Source organism: Peromyscus maniculatus, chromosome 5 (genome assembly GCF_049852395.1).
Source record: "Peromyscus maniculatus bairdii isolate BWxNUB_F1_BW_parent chromosome 5, HU_Pman_BW_mat_3.1, whole genome shotgun sequence".
Taxonomy (NCBI): domain Eukaryota; kingdom Metazoa; phylum Chordata; class Mammalia; order Rodentia; family Cricetidae; genus Peromyscus; species Peromyscus maniculatus.
Window position 1 is genome coordinate 73,516,521 of NC_134856.1, and position 14,155 is coordinate 73,530,675.

At 39.3% G+C, this 14,155-nt stretch overlaps 1 protein-coding gene across 2 annotated transcripts in view; it reads left to right on the forward strand.

The window, feature by feature from the left end:
* Positions 1–1,468: 1,468 nt before the first annotated feature.
* Dnajc1 (DnaJ heat shock protein family (Hsp40) member C1) overlaps positions 1,469–14,155 on the forward strand; it is a 201,702-nt gene continuing 189,015 nt past the window's right edge. The window contains exon 1 of one of the 2 annotated variants that reach the window (XM_006978723.4): positions 1,469–2,021. In XM_006978723.4, the coding sequence (XP_006978785.2) occupies positions 1,809–2,021 (213 nt within the window). In that variant the 5' untranslated portion in view covers positions 1,469–1,808. The remainder of the gene's footprint in view (positions 2,022–14,155) is intronic. The other variant, XM_076572676.1, reaches the window with a different exon arrangement.

The following is a 14,155-nucleotide window of genomic DNA, read 5'->3' on the forward strand; positions in this document are numbered from 1 at the left end:
ACTGGCTGCTCCCTTAGCCCAGACATCAACAAGAGATTTATTCAATTGCATTGCCCTTTGCAGCAAAATGGTTAACATAAAGATGCCAAATTTGAATAGCGGTCTTTGCAGAGATGTAAAGCAGTAAGAACATCATCTCAGAGAAGAAAGTGTTATTGAAACTGGACAGGAAGAATTTTCAAGATCAATGCCTTTGTCTGTGAAAAGCACTATGCTGAATAGGTAACTCTACTTCTGTGTCAGCCTGGCCTTAGAAAATAATATTGAGTAAGTCCTTGGAGTTCTTAGACAACACAAAGTTCAAGAGGGAAATGCTAGGCTGCCTGCTAAGAGCTCAGAATAATACTGCTACAGTTGTGGCAATATTGCACCACTTTCAAATAATATTGTACTCAATATGATGATCAAATAAAGAAGAGATGGATGTTGGGTAATACTTCTTGTTGTTGTCATATTATTTTGACACTCCACACATTGAATAAGCAAACATTAGCTTTAATTTAGGGACTTGGTAAAGATGAGGGTCTTTTTTGGAGGGGGAGGAGAGGTATTTGAGACAGGGTTTCTCTGTAAAGCTCTGGCTATCCTAGAACTTGCTCTGTAGACCTGGCAGGCCTCGAACTCAGAGATCTGCCTGCCCCTACCTCCTGAGTGCTGGGATTAAAGGCGCGCACCATTACCACTTGGCTAAGATGAGGTCTTTTAAAAAATATTTATTTAAGTTTTATGTGTATATATAAGTATGTGTGTAATTCCTGGAGTTAAAATGGTTGTGAGCCATCCCAAAAGGGTTGCTGGGAACAGAACTCAGGTCCTCTGCAAGAGCAAGAAGTGGTATTAGTGACTGAGTCAACTCTAGTCCCAAGATTAGTTTTACTTAAAGGGTATATATAAATTTAAGATTAAAATAATTCAAATTTTATTTATATGTATGTGTTTGCTTGCTTGAATTTATGTATATCATGTGTGTGCAGGATCCTGCAAAGGCCAGAAGAGGGCTTCACATCTCCTGGAAGTGGAGTTACAGACTTATTTACATGACATATACCCGCAAATCTTAATTCATAATTAAAGTATATATTTTTTTCTTGGTTAATTTTTTTTCCCCTTCGAACATACTGGAGTGGATCTGTGTTTTAGTCATTGGTTCAATTCATCCTATCTTTACTGATCGAATAATAAAATGCGCGGGAGCAGAAAGCCTAATCAATCCTGAAATGTGCTTTTAATGGTGAATATTTAGGAGGGCAAGATGGAAGCATCGGGAGGAAACCCTACAGGCAAGCGTTTCGGGCCCTGGAGGTCTATAATTGTCCACGTCTCTCAGCTAGCGCAGACACACGTGCAGTCTACCCCAGTGCCAGCCACTGAAAGGCTCTTCTCCAAGGCAAAGGATCCAGAGCGCCCGGCGTTCCGACTTCCGGCCCCGGCCCCGCCCCACAGTTGCTAGGAGACATGATGTCACCGGAAGCGAGGCCTGGGATAGGCTGAGGCCTGGGGAAGCCTCTCCCCCACGGCCGCCTGGGTGCCGGCGCTTGCTCCCCAGCTGTTCCGAGGCCCGGGGCGAGGGTCCGGGAAGGGAGAGCCGGCTGCGACTGGTCACTGCTCGGGCAGCCTCGGCCTTGTGGTCCTCTCCGAGTCTGCTGGTGCTGCCGTCGGGGCCGGCAGCCCGGCTAGCAGCTTCCGGGCGGCCGCCCGCGCTCCTGACTGACAGGCGCCGTCCCCCACAGCCCGCGCCCCCCGCCACGTCCCCGCTCTCGGCCGGCGCACGGCGTGGCTGCCGCCGACCTCTCGGAGCCCACAGTGCGATGCGGGCTCCCGGCTCCGGAGCCGCGCGGCTTCCCCAGCGCCGGCGCCCTGGGCCGCTGGCGTCCTCCGTTCGGCCGCTGTGGCCGCGGCTGCTGTTCCTGCTGCTGGCGGCCGTGGGGCCGGTGCGCGCCTGGGAGAGCGCTGACCTGGAGTTGTTCGACTTGGTGGAGGAGGTGCAGTCGAACTTGTACGAGTTCCTCGGGGTGCAGCAGGTAAGCGCGCGGCCCGCGGCGGCCCGGACCTCGTCGTCCCGCCGGGTCCTCTCGACCGCCAGCCCTTTTCCCCAGTCCCTCACCCTCGCGCCAACTTCGGAACTCGTGGTCCAAGCGCCAGACCTGGACGGTGCCGCCAGCCCTGGGGGTGCGGATACCTTTTCTTTGGCTTTCTGGAAACCATCCTGTCCCCACCCCCCAAAAGCTGCGCTGAAGGGAGAAGGAAGAGAGGTGTGGGTAGACCGTTTTTTTACACTTACCCCGCCTCAAGTGTGACACAGTAACTATGTGTCACCCCAAATTGTCATCTTCCCACTTAAACATATTTTTACTTCTGCCTGCCTGCCTCCCTCGTCCTTTCCGGGAAGAAAGAATACCTTTTGCCCAGCGTGTGTTAGCAGTTTTCTTGCACTGTATTTCGTAATCGTTATAGCCTGCTACTTAGTATTCGTCTTACAGTTAGAAATCTGGAAGAATTTGAAGCCTCTCCTCATAGGAGAAGCTGTGAATCCTTCAGGGCTTGAAGTATTTGGGGAACTGCTGGAAGATGAGCCCGGGATAGTGGTGTATACATACGTCTTTGCCTTTCTATTCCTTTCTGTTCTGGTTTTAGCTTATGTCTTGTGACTGAGTGAGGATATTTATCCAGGATCTACCTGAAACAGTGAACAGAAAAGTCGACATGTCACTAACTTCATGATTATGGAATGAAAGAATTTCCCAAGATCTGATTAAGTCCTTCACCTAATACATAAGTTGTGGAGCTTAAAAAAAAAAAAAAAAAAAAAAAGACACACTTAACAGGATTAGCTAGGAAATATACCTCTTCCTACAGGTTATGAGATAGTAAACTTTCAAAGGAAATTAAATTGAACTATTAAGTAGAAATTTAACTTTCAATCCTTGCATCTTAATTCCATGATTGTATATAAAATTATTGAGTATAAAATTGCCATGGAACTGAACTTAACAGTTCTCGTTTTTTTGTAAGAGTTATAATATAAATATTTCATATCTCAGCCGGGGGTGGTGGCTCACGTATTTAATCCAAGCACTTGGGAGACAGAGGCAGGCGGATCTCTCTGAGTTTACAAGGCCAGCCTGATCTACAGAGTGAGTTCCAGGACAGCTAAAGATACACAGAGAAACCCTGTCTTGAAAACCAACCAACCAGCCAAACAAACAAACAAGTAAATCAGTATTTCACATCTCAAATTCTTAGACACAAATGGTTTTGTGGTAACTGTAAAGTGTTACCTGGTGCCATAGAGAAAAACTATGCCTCATTTCCAAAGTAAATGATAATGCAGTGTATTTAATAACGGTAAGTAATGAAAATGAAGACTATCTTTTTGGTTTATTTGTGTTTGGTTTTGTTGTTTGTTTCTTTAGTTTTGTTGTTTTTTGAGACAACATTTCTCTGTGTATCCCTGGCTGCCCTGGAACTTAGAGATCCACCTGTGTCTGCCTTCGGAGTGCTGGGATTAAAGGCATGTGCCACCACCACCTGGCTGGGTTTGGGTTCTGAGACAGGGTCTCACTGTCTAGCTCAGGCTGTTGTGACAGTTGTGAGCTGCCATGTGGCTGTTGGGAGTCAAACCTGGAGCCCTTGAGAGAGTAGCTAGTGCTCTTAACCATTGAGCTGTCTCTCTAATACTAGGAATATTCTTTATTGCATTTATTCACTCACTCGTTTGTTTGTTTGTTTATATGATGGCAAACATGAGGTCAGAGGACAGCTCTTGGGAGTTGGTGTTCTCTTTCCATGAGGGTCCCAGGGATTAAATTTAGTCAAGCTTAGCAGCAGGTACCTTTAACTACTAAGCTATCTTGCTAGCTTAAGACTCACTTTAATATTGAGAACACTTGTTTAGTATTCATTAAGATTGGTTAAATTCTGTAGCTAGTGAAAATTTTATATATAACTGTGCTGGCTACTATTTTGTCAACTTGACATAAGCTAGAGTCATCTTAAAGAGGGAATCTCAATTGAGAAAATGCTTGGATCAGATTGGTTTGTAAGCAAGTCTGTGGGAGCATATTCTTGACTAATGGTTGATGTGGGAGGGCCCAGCCCACGGTGTGTGCTATCATTCCTGGGCAGGTGGTCCTGAGTTATATAAAATGCAAGGCGAGCGAGCCAGTAAGCAGCATGCCTGCATGGCTTTGCTTCAGTTTCTGCCTTGACTTCTTTCAAAGATGGACTGTGACTTGGAAATGTAAGCCAAAAAAACTGTTTTCTCTCTTAATTTTTTTTTGTGTGTTTTATCACAGAAACAGAAAGCAAAGTAGAACCATAACCAATAAAGAAAATATTGACTATGCTTTTGAATTGTTTATAGAAATTAAGCTTCTTTAGGAGAATACAGAGGCTGATGGTGGTGGTGCATGCCTTTAATCCCAGCACTCAGGAGGCAAAGGCAGGTGAATCTCTGTGAGTTCAAGGCCAGCCTGATATATAAAATGAGTTCCTGGACAGCCTGGGCTGTTACAATAGAAACCCTATCTCAAAAAACAAAAACAAAAAAAAAACAAAAACTACAACAACAACAACAACAAAACAAAACAAGAGAGGGAGAGAGAGAGAGGGAAAGAGAATACAGAGACTTAGCAGTAGTGATTTCAACTTTAGATTATCTGTTGGCTGGAGAGATGGCTCAGCAGTTAAGAGCACTTGCTGTTCTTGCAGAGGAATGGAGTTCAGTTCCTAGTACCTGTGTTTTTCAGCACACAACTGCCTATAATTCAGTTGTAGGGGATCTGACACCCTATTAAGGCACAATACACAGATACAAATTCATACACGTATACACATACTTAAAAAAGATTAGGTCATCTAATCTAGCCTTATCTGTGCACTGTTGTGGTTTGTATTCATGCTATTTAATTTGCACTGAATTAGTCAGTATGAACAACTAAAGACCTTAACTTTGTAAGGAAAGATGGGAAAATATGTATAGAAAATTGAGAAAATTTGGTAAAATTTGAAAAGAATCCAGAAAATTATTTTAATCTGTACATCTGTGTTTAGCTGTATTGAAACAGAAAAGAAAGTCAGAAGAAACTTTAGTCTATTGACACAGAAAAGTAGATTGGAAAATTCTTTACTTTGAATCTTAGCTTTCTTGGAAGACTTTCTAGGGACCAGATAGTTAATTATAAGTCAAATTCAGAGTCCTTATAATGGCCTGCAAGTCCCTATATGATCTGTCCTTACCACTTATGACTGGGATCACATCTCCCAATACTATTCCACATCACTTTGCTCCAACCACACTGGCTTCCTTCAAATACTCAATAGACGCCTGAGTAAGACCTGTGCACTTACTCTTCCTTGGCTGCTCGTCTACCACACTGAATGCGCCTCCATCATGCTATAAATTGAATGCTTGAGTCCTTCTAAAATTAGTATGTTGATGAATTGAAGTAAATTTCAAAAGGGTCATGTCTCTGTGTTGATAGTTTATAAGGTGTTAGTTACTTAGAGAAATAATGGTGGTGTAGAATGTAACAGGCCTGGGTGGTAGCAGTAACATTGGTATAAAGTGATTAGATTCTGGATTTAATTTGATCATAAAGCAGACAAGGTTTCACTCATATGGTGTGCTGGTTATTGTCTTGTTTGTTTTTCCCAATTTGACATAGGCTAAAGTCATCTGAGAAGAAGGACATTTATTTGAGAAAATGCATCCATCAAACTAGTCTGTATGCAAGTCTTTGGGCCATTTTCTTGACAAATGATTGGCACAAGAGGGCTCAGCCTACTGTTGGTGGTGCCATCCCTAGGCAGGCAGTATTGGGTTGTATAAGGAAGCAGACTGAGTAAGCCATAGGAAGCAAGCCACAGCCTCTGCTTCAGTTCTAACATCTCTTCAGAATGGAACATAAGCTGTAAGGTTAAATACACCTTTTCCTCCCTTTTGGTCATGGTCTTTATCACAATAGGAAAACAAACTAAGACAGGTGGTTTAACAGAAGAGAGATTGAAGACAGTTCTAAAGATTACTTACTGAATTGTAGAGGCCTGGATGAGGATTCTGGTTGAAGGTAAATTGAGAGTTTGGTGTTTGGTCCCACTAAATTTGCCATTTCTGTTAAGCACAGTAGGGCTGGCATGTAGGTATTTGGTTATTCACGTCTGGAGTTTGAACAGAAAAATTTGGGGCTGTAGATAGGAACTAGTTCTTGGTACTTAAAAGGTAACTTGTGTAGACTGAAGTTTCTTGTTCCCACTGGGGCAGCAGCCGTTTTTATAAAATAATCACTCAGGGGCTTAATATTACTTACACACTGTTTAGTCTATGACTCAGGCTTATTGCTGGCTAGCTATTACATTTTAAATTAACCCATTTCTATTAATCTATATATTACCACATGGCCATGCCATTACTAGTCTGCTGGCATCTTGCTCTTTGGGTGGCTGGATGGCGTCTGCCCAGACTCCGCCCTTCTTCTTCCTGTATCTCTCTTGGATTTCCTGCCTGGCTCTTATCTTGCCTTACCATAGGCCAAAACAGCTTCTTTATTAACCAATAGTAGCAACACGTATTCACAGCGTACAGAAAGACCAGCCTACAGCACTTCCCCTTTTCTGTCTAATCAAAAAGGAAAGTTTTAACTTTAGCATAGTAAAATTACATATAACAAAACAGTTATCAAGCAAGAATTACAATTACAATATTTAGTCTATTTGTATTTGTCAAAATTAAAGAAAACATTCTATCATCTAATTTTGTGAATCTAAAATTTTATATCTAATTTATCTTTTATCATGACTAAGGAAAACTATAATTATAACTATCTAGTCTTCAACTCCATCAACTCCCAGAAGGACATAATATTACCTAAGTAAACAGGAAGTGCATTGCAAGCAATTTCCATAATTCTAGAAATGACAGAGACATCTGGCTGTCTGGTGAGTCATCCAAAGTTTCTCTGCAATGTTGAGGCATCCATCTTCAGCCTATAGGCATAGAGCATGTGGCAGACTTTTCAGTGAAGCAGGAAATTGGAAATTTGTTATGTAATTAGGCTCCTCCTTTTTATTATGATCTGGAATTATTTCTTAATTTGGAAAAGGGAGATAAGCAAATTCTAGAATGGTAGATCACCCTTCAGCTGTATTCCTCATGTTGGCATATTGTGTTTAGACTTAGAGATGAATAAATATTTGTTTAATCATATACAACTTTGAATCAGATTTGATTATTAGAATTAGTTTATTTTTCTTGTGTACAAAAGGCTTACTGTAGCTTAGTGAGGATTGCCTAAGTACATTTTATAGGAAAAGGCAAGTCTGTTGCGGAAATTTTGCCACATACCATTTGAGCTGATAGAACAGAAACTTTTTAGCTGTCTTTTCTGATGTTCATAATCGTTTTAGTACTAATCAGTAGAACACTCAGATATCTTACCTTTTACTTCCAGAGACAATATTTTACATTGAATTGGGAAAGTAGAATTGGCTTCTGTGGTTACAGTTACTCAATAGAGGTCCATTTTAACATCTTGTTGACTAGCTCAGCATCTTACCTAGTGACTAATGTGGCAGATTTCAAAATCCTATTTTCTTAAGGTTTAGAGTAAAGTAGATTATAGGATGGAAGTAGGAATAGATATTTGGTTTAATGATTAGTGAGGGGAGAGTATTTGTGGCAGTTAAAAGTAACAAGTACTTTTATAAGATGCCTGTTTTCAATATTAAGTGGATTCCCAGATTTGTTAGGTTTTCTATCAGTGAAGGAATCATTGTGTGAACTGTTACTATAATACTGTACAAATATTTCCCAAGACAAGCATTATTGGGTATATTTGAGTGGTGAGATGCCAGTGAATTTTGTGTATATTTAAAACTGCTCAAAGCCTTTCTTGAATAGTGTGAATAGATAAAGGAATGGAGTTTGAGTGAAGGGAGACTTCTAATTGTGGAAAGTAGGACCTTGGATCTTGTTTAACAAAGCTATAGTCATAGTACTTGGCAGAAATCAATTTTATTGTTATAAAGCATTTAATTGTGAAAGATGATTCCTATACAAATGAATGTAAAATATTTTCAGTATATCTTAAGAGCTGAATATTTTATGGTATTACTTACACTTCTTGATAGAGATGGAAGTCTGACTTAAGTTAGAAATTTAATCTAGACTTTGTGTTTCATTCTTTATCTTATTGGATACTAAATTAAGTAAAGTTAGCATCCATTTACTTTTTCAATAAGTATCCCTGTTTACCACCACCAGTAGCTGAGATCTCATATGTAATCAGGCATATTGCAAAAGCAAGGGCAAGCCACATTCTGTACTTTTGCTTATAAAATGTTCATAAAACAGTATGCTTCATTATTAAATGGGTGCCTATTTTAATAGTTGCTACTATGGCAGTAACCATTAAGCTGTGTGCAGTCAGGAATAGAATTTGAGTTGTTTATATTAAACTGAGTCCAAGATCAAGAATAAAATAAATGACATGCAGTATCCAAATGCAACTGAGAACAAAAGAATTCTAAAAGGTAGTAATTTCTTTAGTTAAACAAATTGAGGAATGCATATAACTCGTGTTATAAAAGGCCCAAGCATTTTTAAAAGCTTTGTGGTATTATCTATAACATGTATCATGAACATTAAGTTGAGACCAGAAGGAAGAACATCACCACTGTCATTTACTGGACTATAGGGAAATCTGAGGGCTTAAAACTATGCCAGGTAAGAAAGACAGAAAGTTCTTATTTCTAGCCAGTCCTTTAGAATTTGATTCATACCACTGAAAAAGTAAGATTTGGTAGGGTATTCCATGATCAATTGCATTTGTATATTGCCAAGAAACCTCGGACTTTTAGAAATTTAGAAGTTGCAAATTTTATCGGCAGATATTTTTCAGTGATCACACTTTTATTTAAAAGATTAGTATTAGCCAGGTGGTTGTGGTGCATGCCTTTAATCCTAACATTTGGGAGGCAGAAGCAGGCAGATCTCTGTGAGAGTCCAGCCTAGTCTGCAGAGTGAGTTCCAGGACAGCCAGGGCTACACAAAGAAACCCTGTCATGAAAAACCAAACAAATAAATAAACAAACAAAATATTAGTATTTATTTGGGGTGTGGTGGCACATACCTATAATTCTAGCACTTGGGAGACAGAAATAGGAGAATTCTTTCAAATTTAGGCCATCATGGTCTACACAGTGAATCCAAGCTATCTAGGGTTATGTAGCAAAACCCTGTCTCTTAAAAAATAAAAAAAAAAAAGATAATATTAATTATATTTATGTTCTTTTTTGACTTTTAAGTGGTGTTTTGTGTTAATAGTTGGTGGCTTGAGTTGATTTATGGGCATTAAGGGACAATAAGAATAATGTAGGAAAGTCAGGAATTGTGACTTTGCTTGTAGTTAATTTGTCTTACATTATTTTTGTATGGATCATTTATCTACACTAAAGCTGGAAATTGTGATTTTATTTGCAGTTAGTTATATCTTACAGCATTTTTTTTTATGGGTCTTTTATCCACAGTAGGAAATGGGCTTCCTGGTATAAGTAAAGCATGTTACTTTAAATATGTGATGAAGTGCAAGGGACTATGATGTAATTTTCATAGTAGTTCTATGGAATTAATGTGGCTGTTGGTATCACACTGTTAGATGTATTTTACCTTTAATTTAGGTTAATCTTGAAAGTGGTTATTGTGAAAAGCTTCAGTTTTCAACAGTGCTGACATTTTTTTAACAATTAGCAAAACTTAGAGTTTTGAATGGCCTTCAAAGCCTATAGCACAAAATTCTTCACATTTTTTTTTAAGATTTATTTATTTATTATATACACAGAAGAGGGTGCCAGATCTCATTACAGATGGTTGTGAGCCACCATGTGGGTGCTGGGAATTGAACTCAGGACCTCTGGAAGAGCAGCCGGTGCTCTTAACCTCTGAGCCATCTCTCCAGCCCCCACATTATCTTTATTGTAAATAAATCTTTAAGGATTTTATTTTTGGCAATAGTTAATAGTCATTTGGAGCTAAATTTGTGAAATTAAGTTGTCAAGCTCTGAAAAATAGTTTATGTTGATGAAGAGATCTGAATGTAGAACAAGCACTCTACCAGCAAGGTGAATCCTCAGCTCCTGTCAGTAATTTTTTTTCAAGGCAGGCATGGTAGCCCTCACCTGTAATTCTAGCAACTAGGATCACCAGTTCAAAACCAGCCTGTCTTACATGGTAAGATCAAGGCCATTCTGAGCTGAATAGCAAAACTTCATCTCAAAAAAGAGAAATAACTAACTGCACTCAGTGGTAGAGTACTTGCCTAGCATGTGCAAAGCCTTATAAGGTAAAAGAATGTATTAGAGTAACTAACCTTTGGGGGAAAGTATGAAAAAAAATGTATAAATACAAATATTAAAAATAATGGAGTAATATCTCCATCTTGTGGTCTTTTTCGGATATTGCCATTAAGAATGTTGCGGGGTTGTGTTTTCACAACTGTTGGCATAAGTAAGAATACAGTTTAAGACAGGTAAAAATGAGAGCCAGAGATTTCCTGTGTATTCTGCAGGAACCTTGAACTGAGCTTCCCAATTAATTCACTAGATATGAATGTATTGTCTTATGTGTTTATACTTCAGTGTGTCTTACATTATGCATAAGCCTGCTGGGAACACCTTGGTATATGTGTGGTTCTCACAGTAAATAGATTAAACATAAAAGTCTCCTTCAAATTAGGCTTATCAAAACTTTTTGTAAACTAAAGGCCCTCATTTGGCTGTCATAGAAATAAAAGCATAAACGTGAGCCCAGGAATCAAGCCAAAGGAAGAGCCAAAGTGTTTGTATTAATGTTACTCAGTTGCATGATTACTTACCTTAGATAGTAGAATACTGACTAAATGTTATCAGTCTGCAGTAACTGAGAGGAATGCAGTTCAGCCACAGATAAGGAATTCATGTACTTAATATTTGGAAAAAAATTGTGTGTGTGTACCGAATATGTACAGACTTTGTCATTTCCCTAAGTGATACAATGTAACAACTATCTATACGGTGTTTGTATTGTGTACAGTATTATACTTAATTTGAATATGATTTTAGTATTTTTTAAAGATTTATTTGTATTTAATGTGTAATGAGTGTTTTGTAGGCATGTATGTCTGGCCACCACATGTGTGCTTGGTATCTGTGGAGACCAGAAGAAGGTGTTAGATCTTCTGGAACTAAGAGTTACAGCTGGTTATGAATTGCTATGCGGATGCTGCAAACGAAACCCAGTCTTCTTTGAGAGCAGCAAGTGCTCTTTACAGCTGAGGGCTATCTTCAACTCTTCAAGAGAGGATGTGGATTATACAGGAGAAAGAGTGTTGTGTATAAATACTACTTCATTTCACGTAAAGCACTTGTACTCCTAGGTTCTGAGATTTCCAGTGGTCCTGGAACCAATATGAAAGACTCTTCGTGTTCTAGTGATCCATTGCCACTTACTGTATGAAGAGACAAATGAGTTTGTAGCATATAAAATATACAGATTTTGAATAGCCTATAGTCATGTTTTATGCACTAGGAGAGAAGAAATACTCTACTTACAAATCTTTCATAGTGGACACTCCTGATTTCTTGACAGACAGTAAGAACAGTACTTGGTGATATATATCAGCAACAAATGTAATTTAGAAAAAAATAAGATATAAACACGAAATTAACTTTAATAGTATATTTCATTTAAATCCATATATCAAAAATCTTCAACATCTTGGGTTTTATTTGTAGCTCTATAGATTAAATCCAAGGCCTTGCACATGATAGGCAAATGTTCTACTACCTAGATGTCCTCCCTCCACAGACACAAATCTTTGGAAATAGAGCTTTGCTGTGTAGCTCAGACTGGCTTTGATCTTGCCATTTAAGTCATGCTAACTTTGAACTGGTGATCCTGAGTCCTGAAATTACAAGTACAGACCACCATGGTTCTAACTGTAGCAACTCGCTTGCGTGCGCATGTGCACGCGCACACACACGCAAAGCTTTATTTACAAGATATTTCAGAATCTAGCATTTTGTAGTAGACTTTAAAATGTGATGTATATTTTACATTTGTACTTCCAGCACACCTCCTTTCTAATACTAAATTTTATTGAAAATACATAATCTGTACTGTGATTTCTTAAGATATACAGGTGATATTACAAATCACAAACTCAGACCATGCGGTGGTGGCGCGCACCTTTAATCCCAGCACTCGGGAGGCAGAGGCAGGTGGATCTCTGTGAGTTCGAGGCCAGCCTGGGCTACAGATTGAGTTCCAGGACAGGCTCCAAAGCTACACAGAGAAACCCTGTCTCAAAAAACAAACAAACAAATCACAAACTCAGATTGCTCTAAGCATGCTTAAAGTTTGACTAGAATGTTGTTAAATTTAAATTAAAACTAAGATTTTAGTTTCTTAGGTCTAGCATGGATAGCACATACTAGATAACACAGGCTTTGAGAATTGCAATTTCTGTGTGCTTAGATATAGTTAAATATTTTGAGATTATTAACTACTGTATTTGTTTTATCAAGTTTGTAGTTTTCTTTCCTTTTTTTTTACAGTGTGTGTGTGTGTGTGTGTGTGTGTGTGTGTCTGTCTGTCTGTCTGTCTGTCTCTCTCACAACTGTATACTTGGAAATCAGAGGACAACTTGGAGACTGGGTTCTATCCTTCCACTGTGTGGTTCTAGGTATTGAACACAGGTTGTCAGACTTGACAGCAGGTGCCTTTTACCTCTGAGCCGTGTCACCAGGCTGAGTGTGAAGGGTGTTTTGTTTGCTTGGTTTAGAATTGCTCCATTTATGCCTGATATCATCTTCCTAGTTAGTTGTTTGTACATTTTGTGCATGCTTTTTTTTTGTTCTCTAAAACTTTGGTTGATATAGTTCATGCTGTTCTTCTGGGAACAATGGTTATCTGAACTTCGTTGAACAGATCTGTTTGATCAGGGTGATTTTCAGTAATGTTTGGTTAAAATTGGCCTTTTGCTTTTGCTGACTCACCTGTTATAGTTTATGATTCTGTAATTTTGTTTTTGTATTCTTGAGTAAGCGTATGAGTGTGTGTGTGGTGGAGGGAATGTACATGGCTGTGTGTGTGTGTGTGTGTGTGTGTGTGTGTGTGTGTGTGTGTGTGTGTGTATGCATATGCGTATGCATATGGAGGGCAGAGGTTGATGTAGGGTGTCTTCCACAATCACTTTCTAGCCTGCCCGCAGATGCACAGACCTTCAGTTGAACCTAGAGTTTTGCAGACTTGGCCAATATAGCTAGCCAGCTTGCTGTGGGGATCCCTTGTGGCTCCCTCCCAAGTGTTGAGATTACTATCATGCAGCCACATCTGCCCTGGCATTTACACAGGTGTTAGGAATGCAAACTGTAGTCCTCATGCTCGTGTGGTACATGCTTTACCCCTTGAGCATCTCCCAGCCCTGATTCTGTGTACCAAGAATTACCAGTGTTCATACTTTGTAATTTTAACTTTGAGTGCCCCTATTTATTCTATTACTCAACCAATCTCATATATTGGTAGCTATTAAATATGCACTATATTCCCTGTTGTCACCTATTTTGATTATTAAAATGTCTTTAATTAGATGTTTTTCAAAGGAGATGTCTGGATGCAGTTACTATTTGTGCCAGTCTTTTAGCTCTTTGCAATACCAGTGAGCAGTTCTGTGGCCATTCTGTTGTAGTGATTGCCTGTGCTGTCTCTATATCTCCCAATGAGTACTACTTTCCTCTGGTCTGCATTATTAATTACTCCTCCTTTTCCTTACCTTTTATAATTTCATAAGCACCAATGAAAAGAAGTATGTCTTAATCTGACACTTTTTACATCTACCTGGCTACTGTTGTTCCAAAACCTCATACAAGAGAGAAATTACACAAGAGTCTGAGATGGTAAAGGTGCTTCAGTGGAGGGCCCCACACTCATGGATGTGTATATGGGCAGCACAAATTGGACTCAGTGAAAGACAGACAGACAGACAGACAGATAGATAGATAGTTGGGAGGGGGTATGGGGAATAGATCTAGATGAGTTAGGAAAGTAATAGGGATGAATAGTATTAAAATACATGTGTGTGTATGTCTGAAATTGTCAAATAATAAATTCTCAAAAATTATG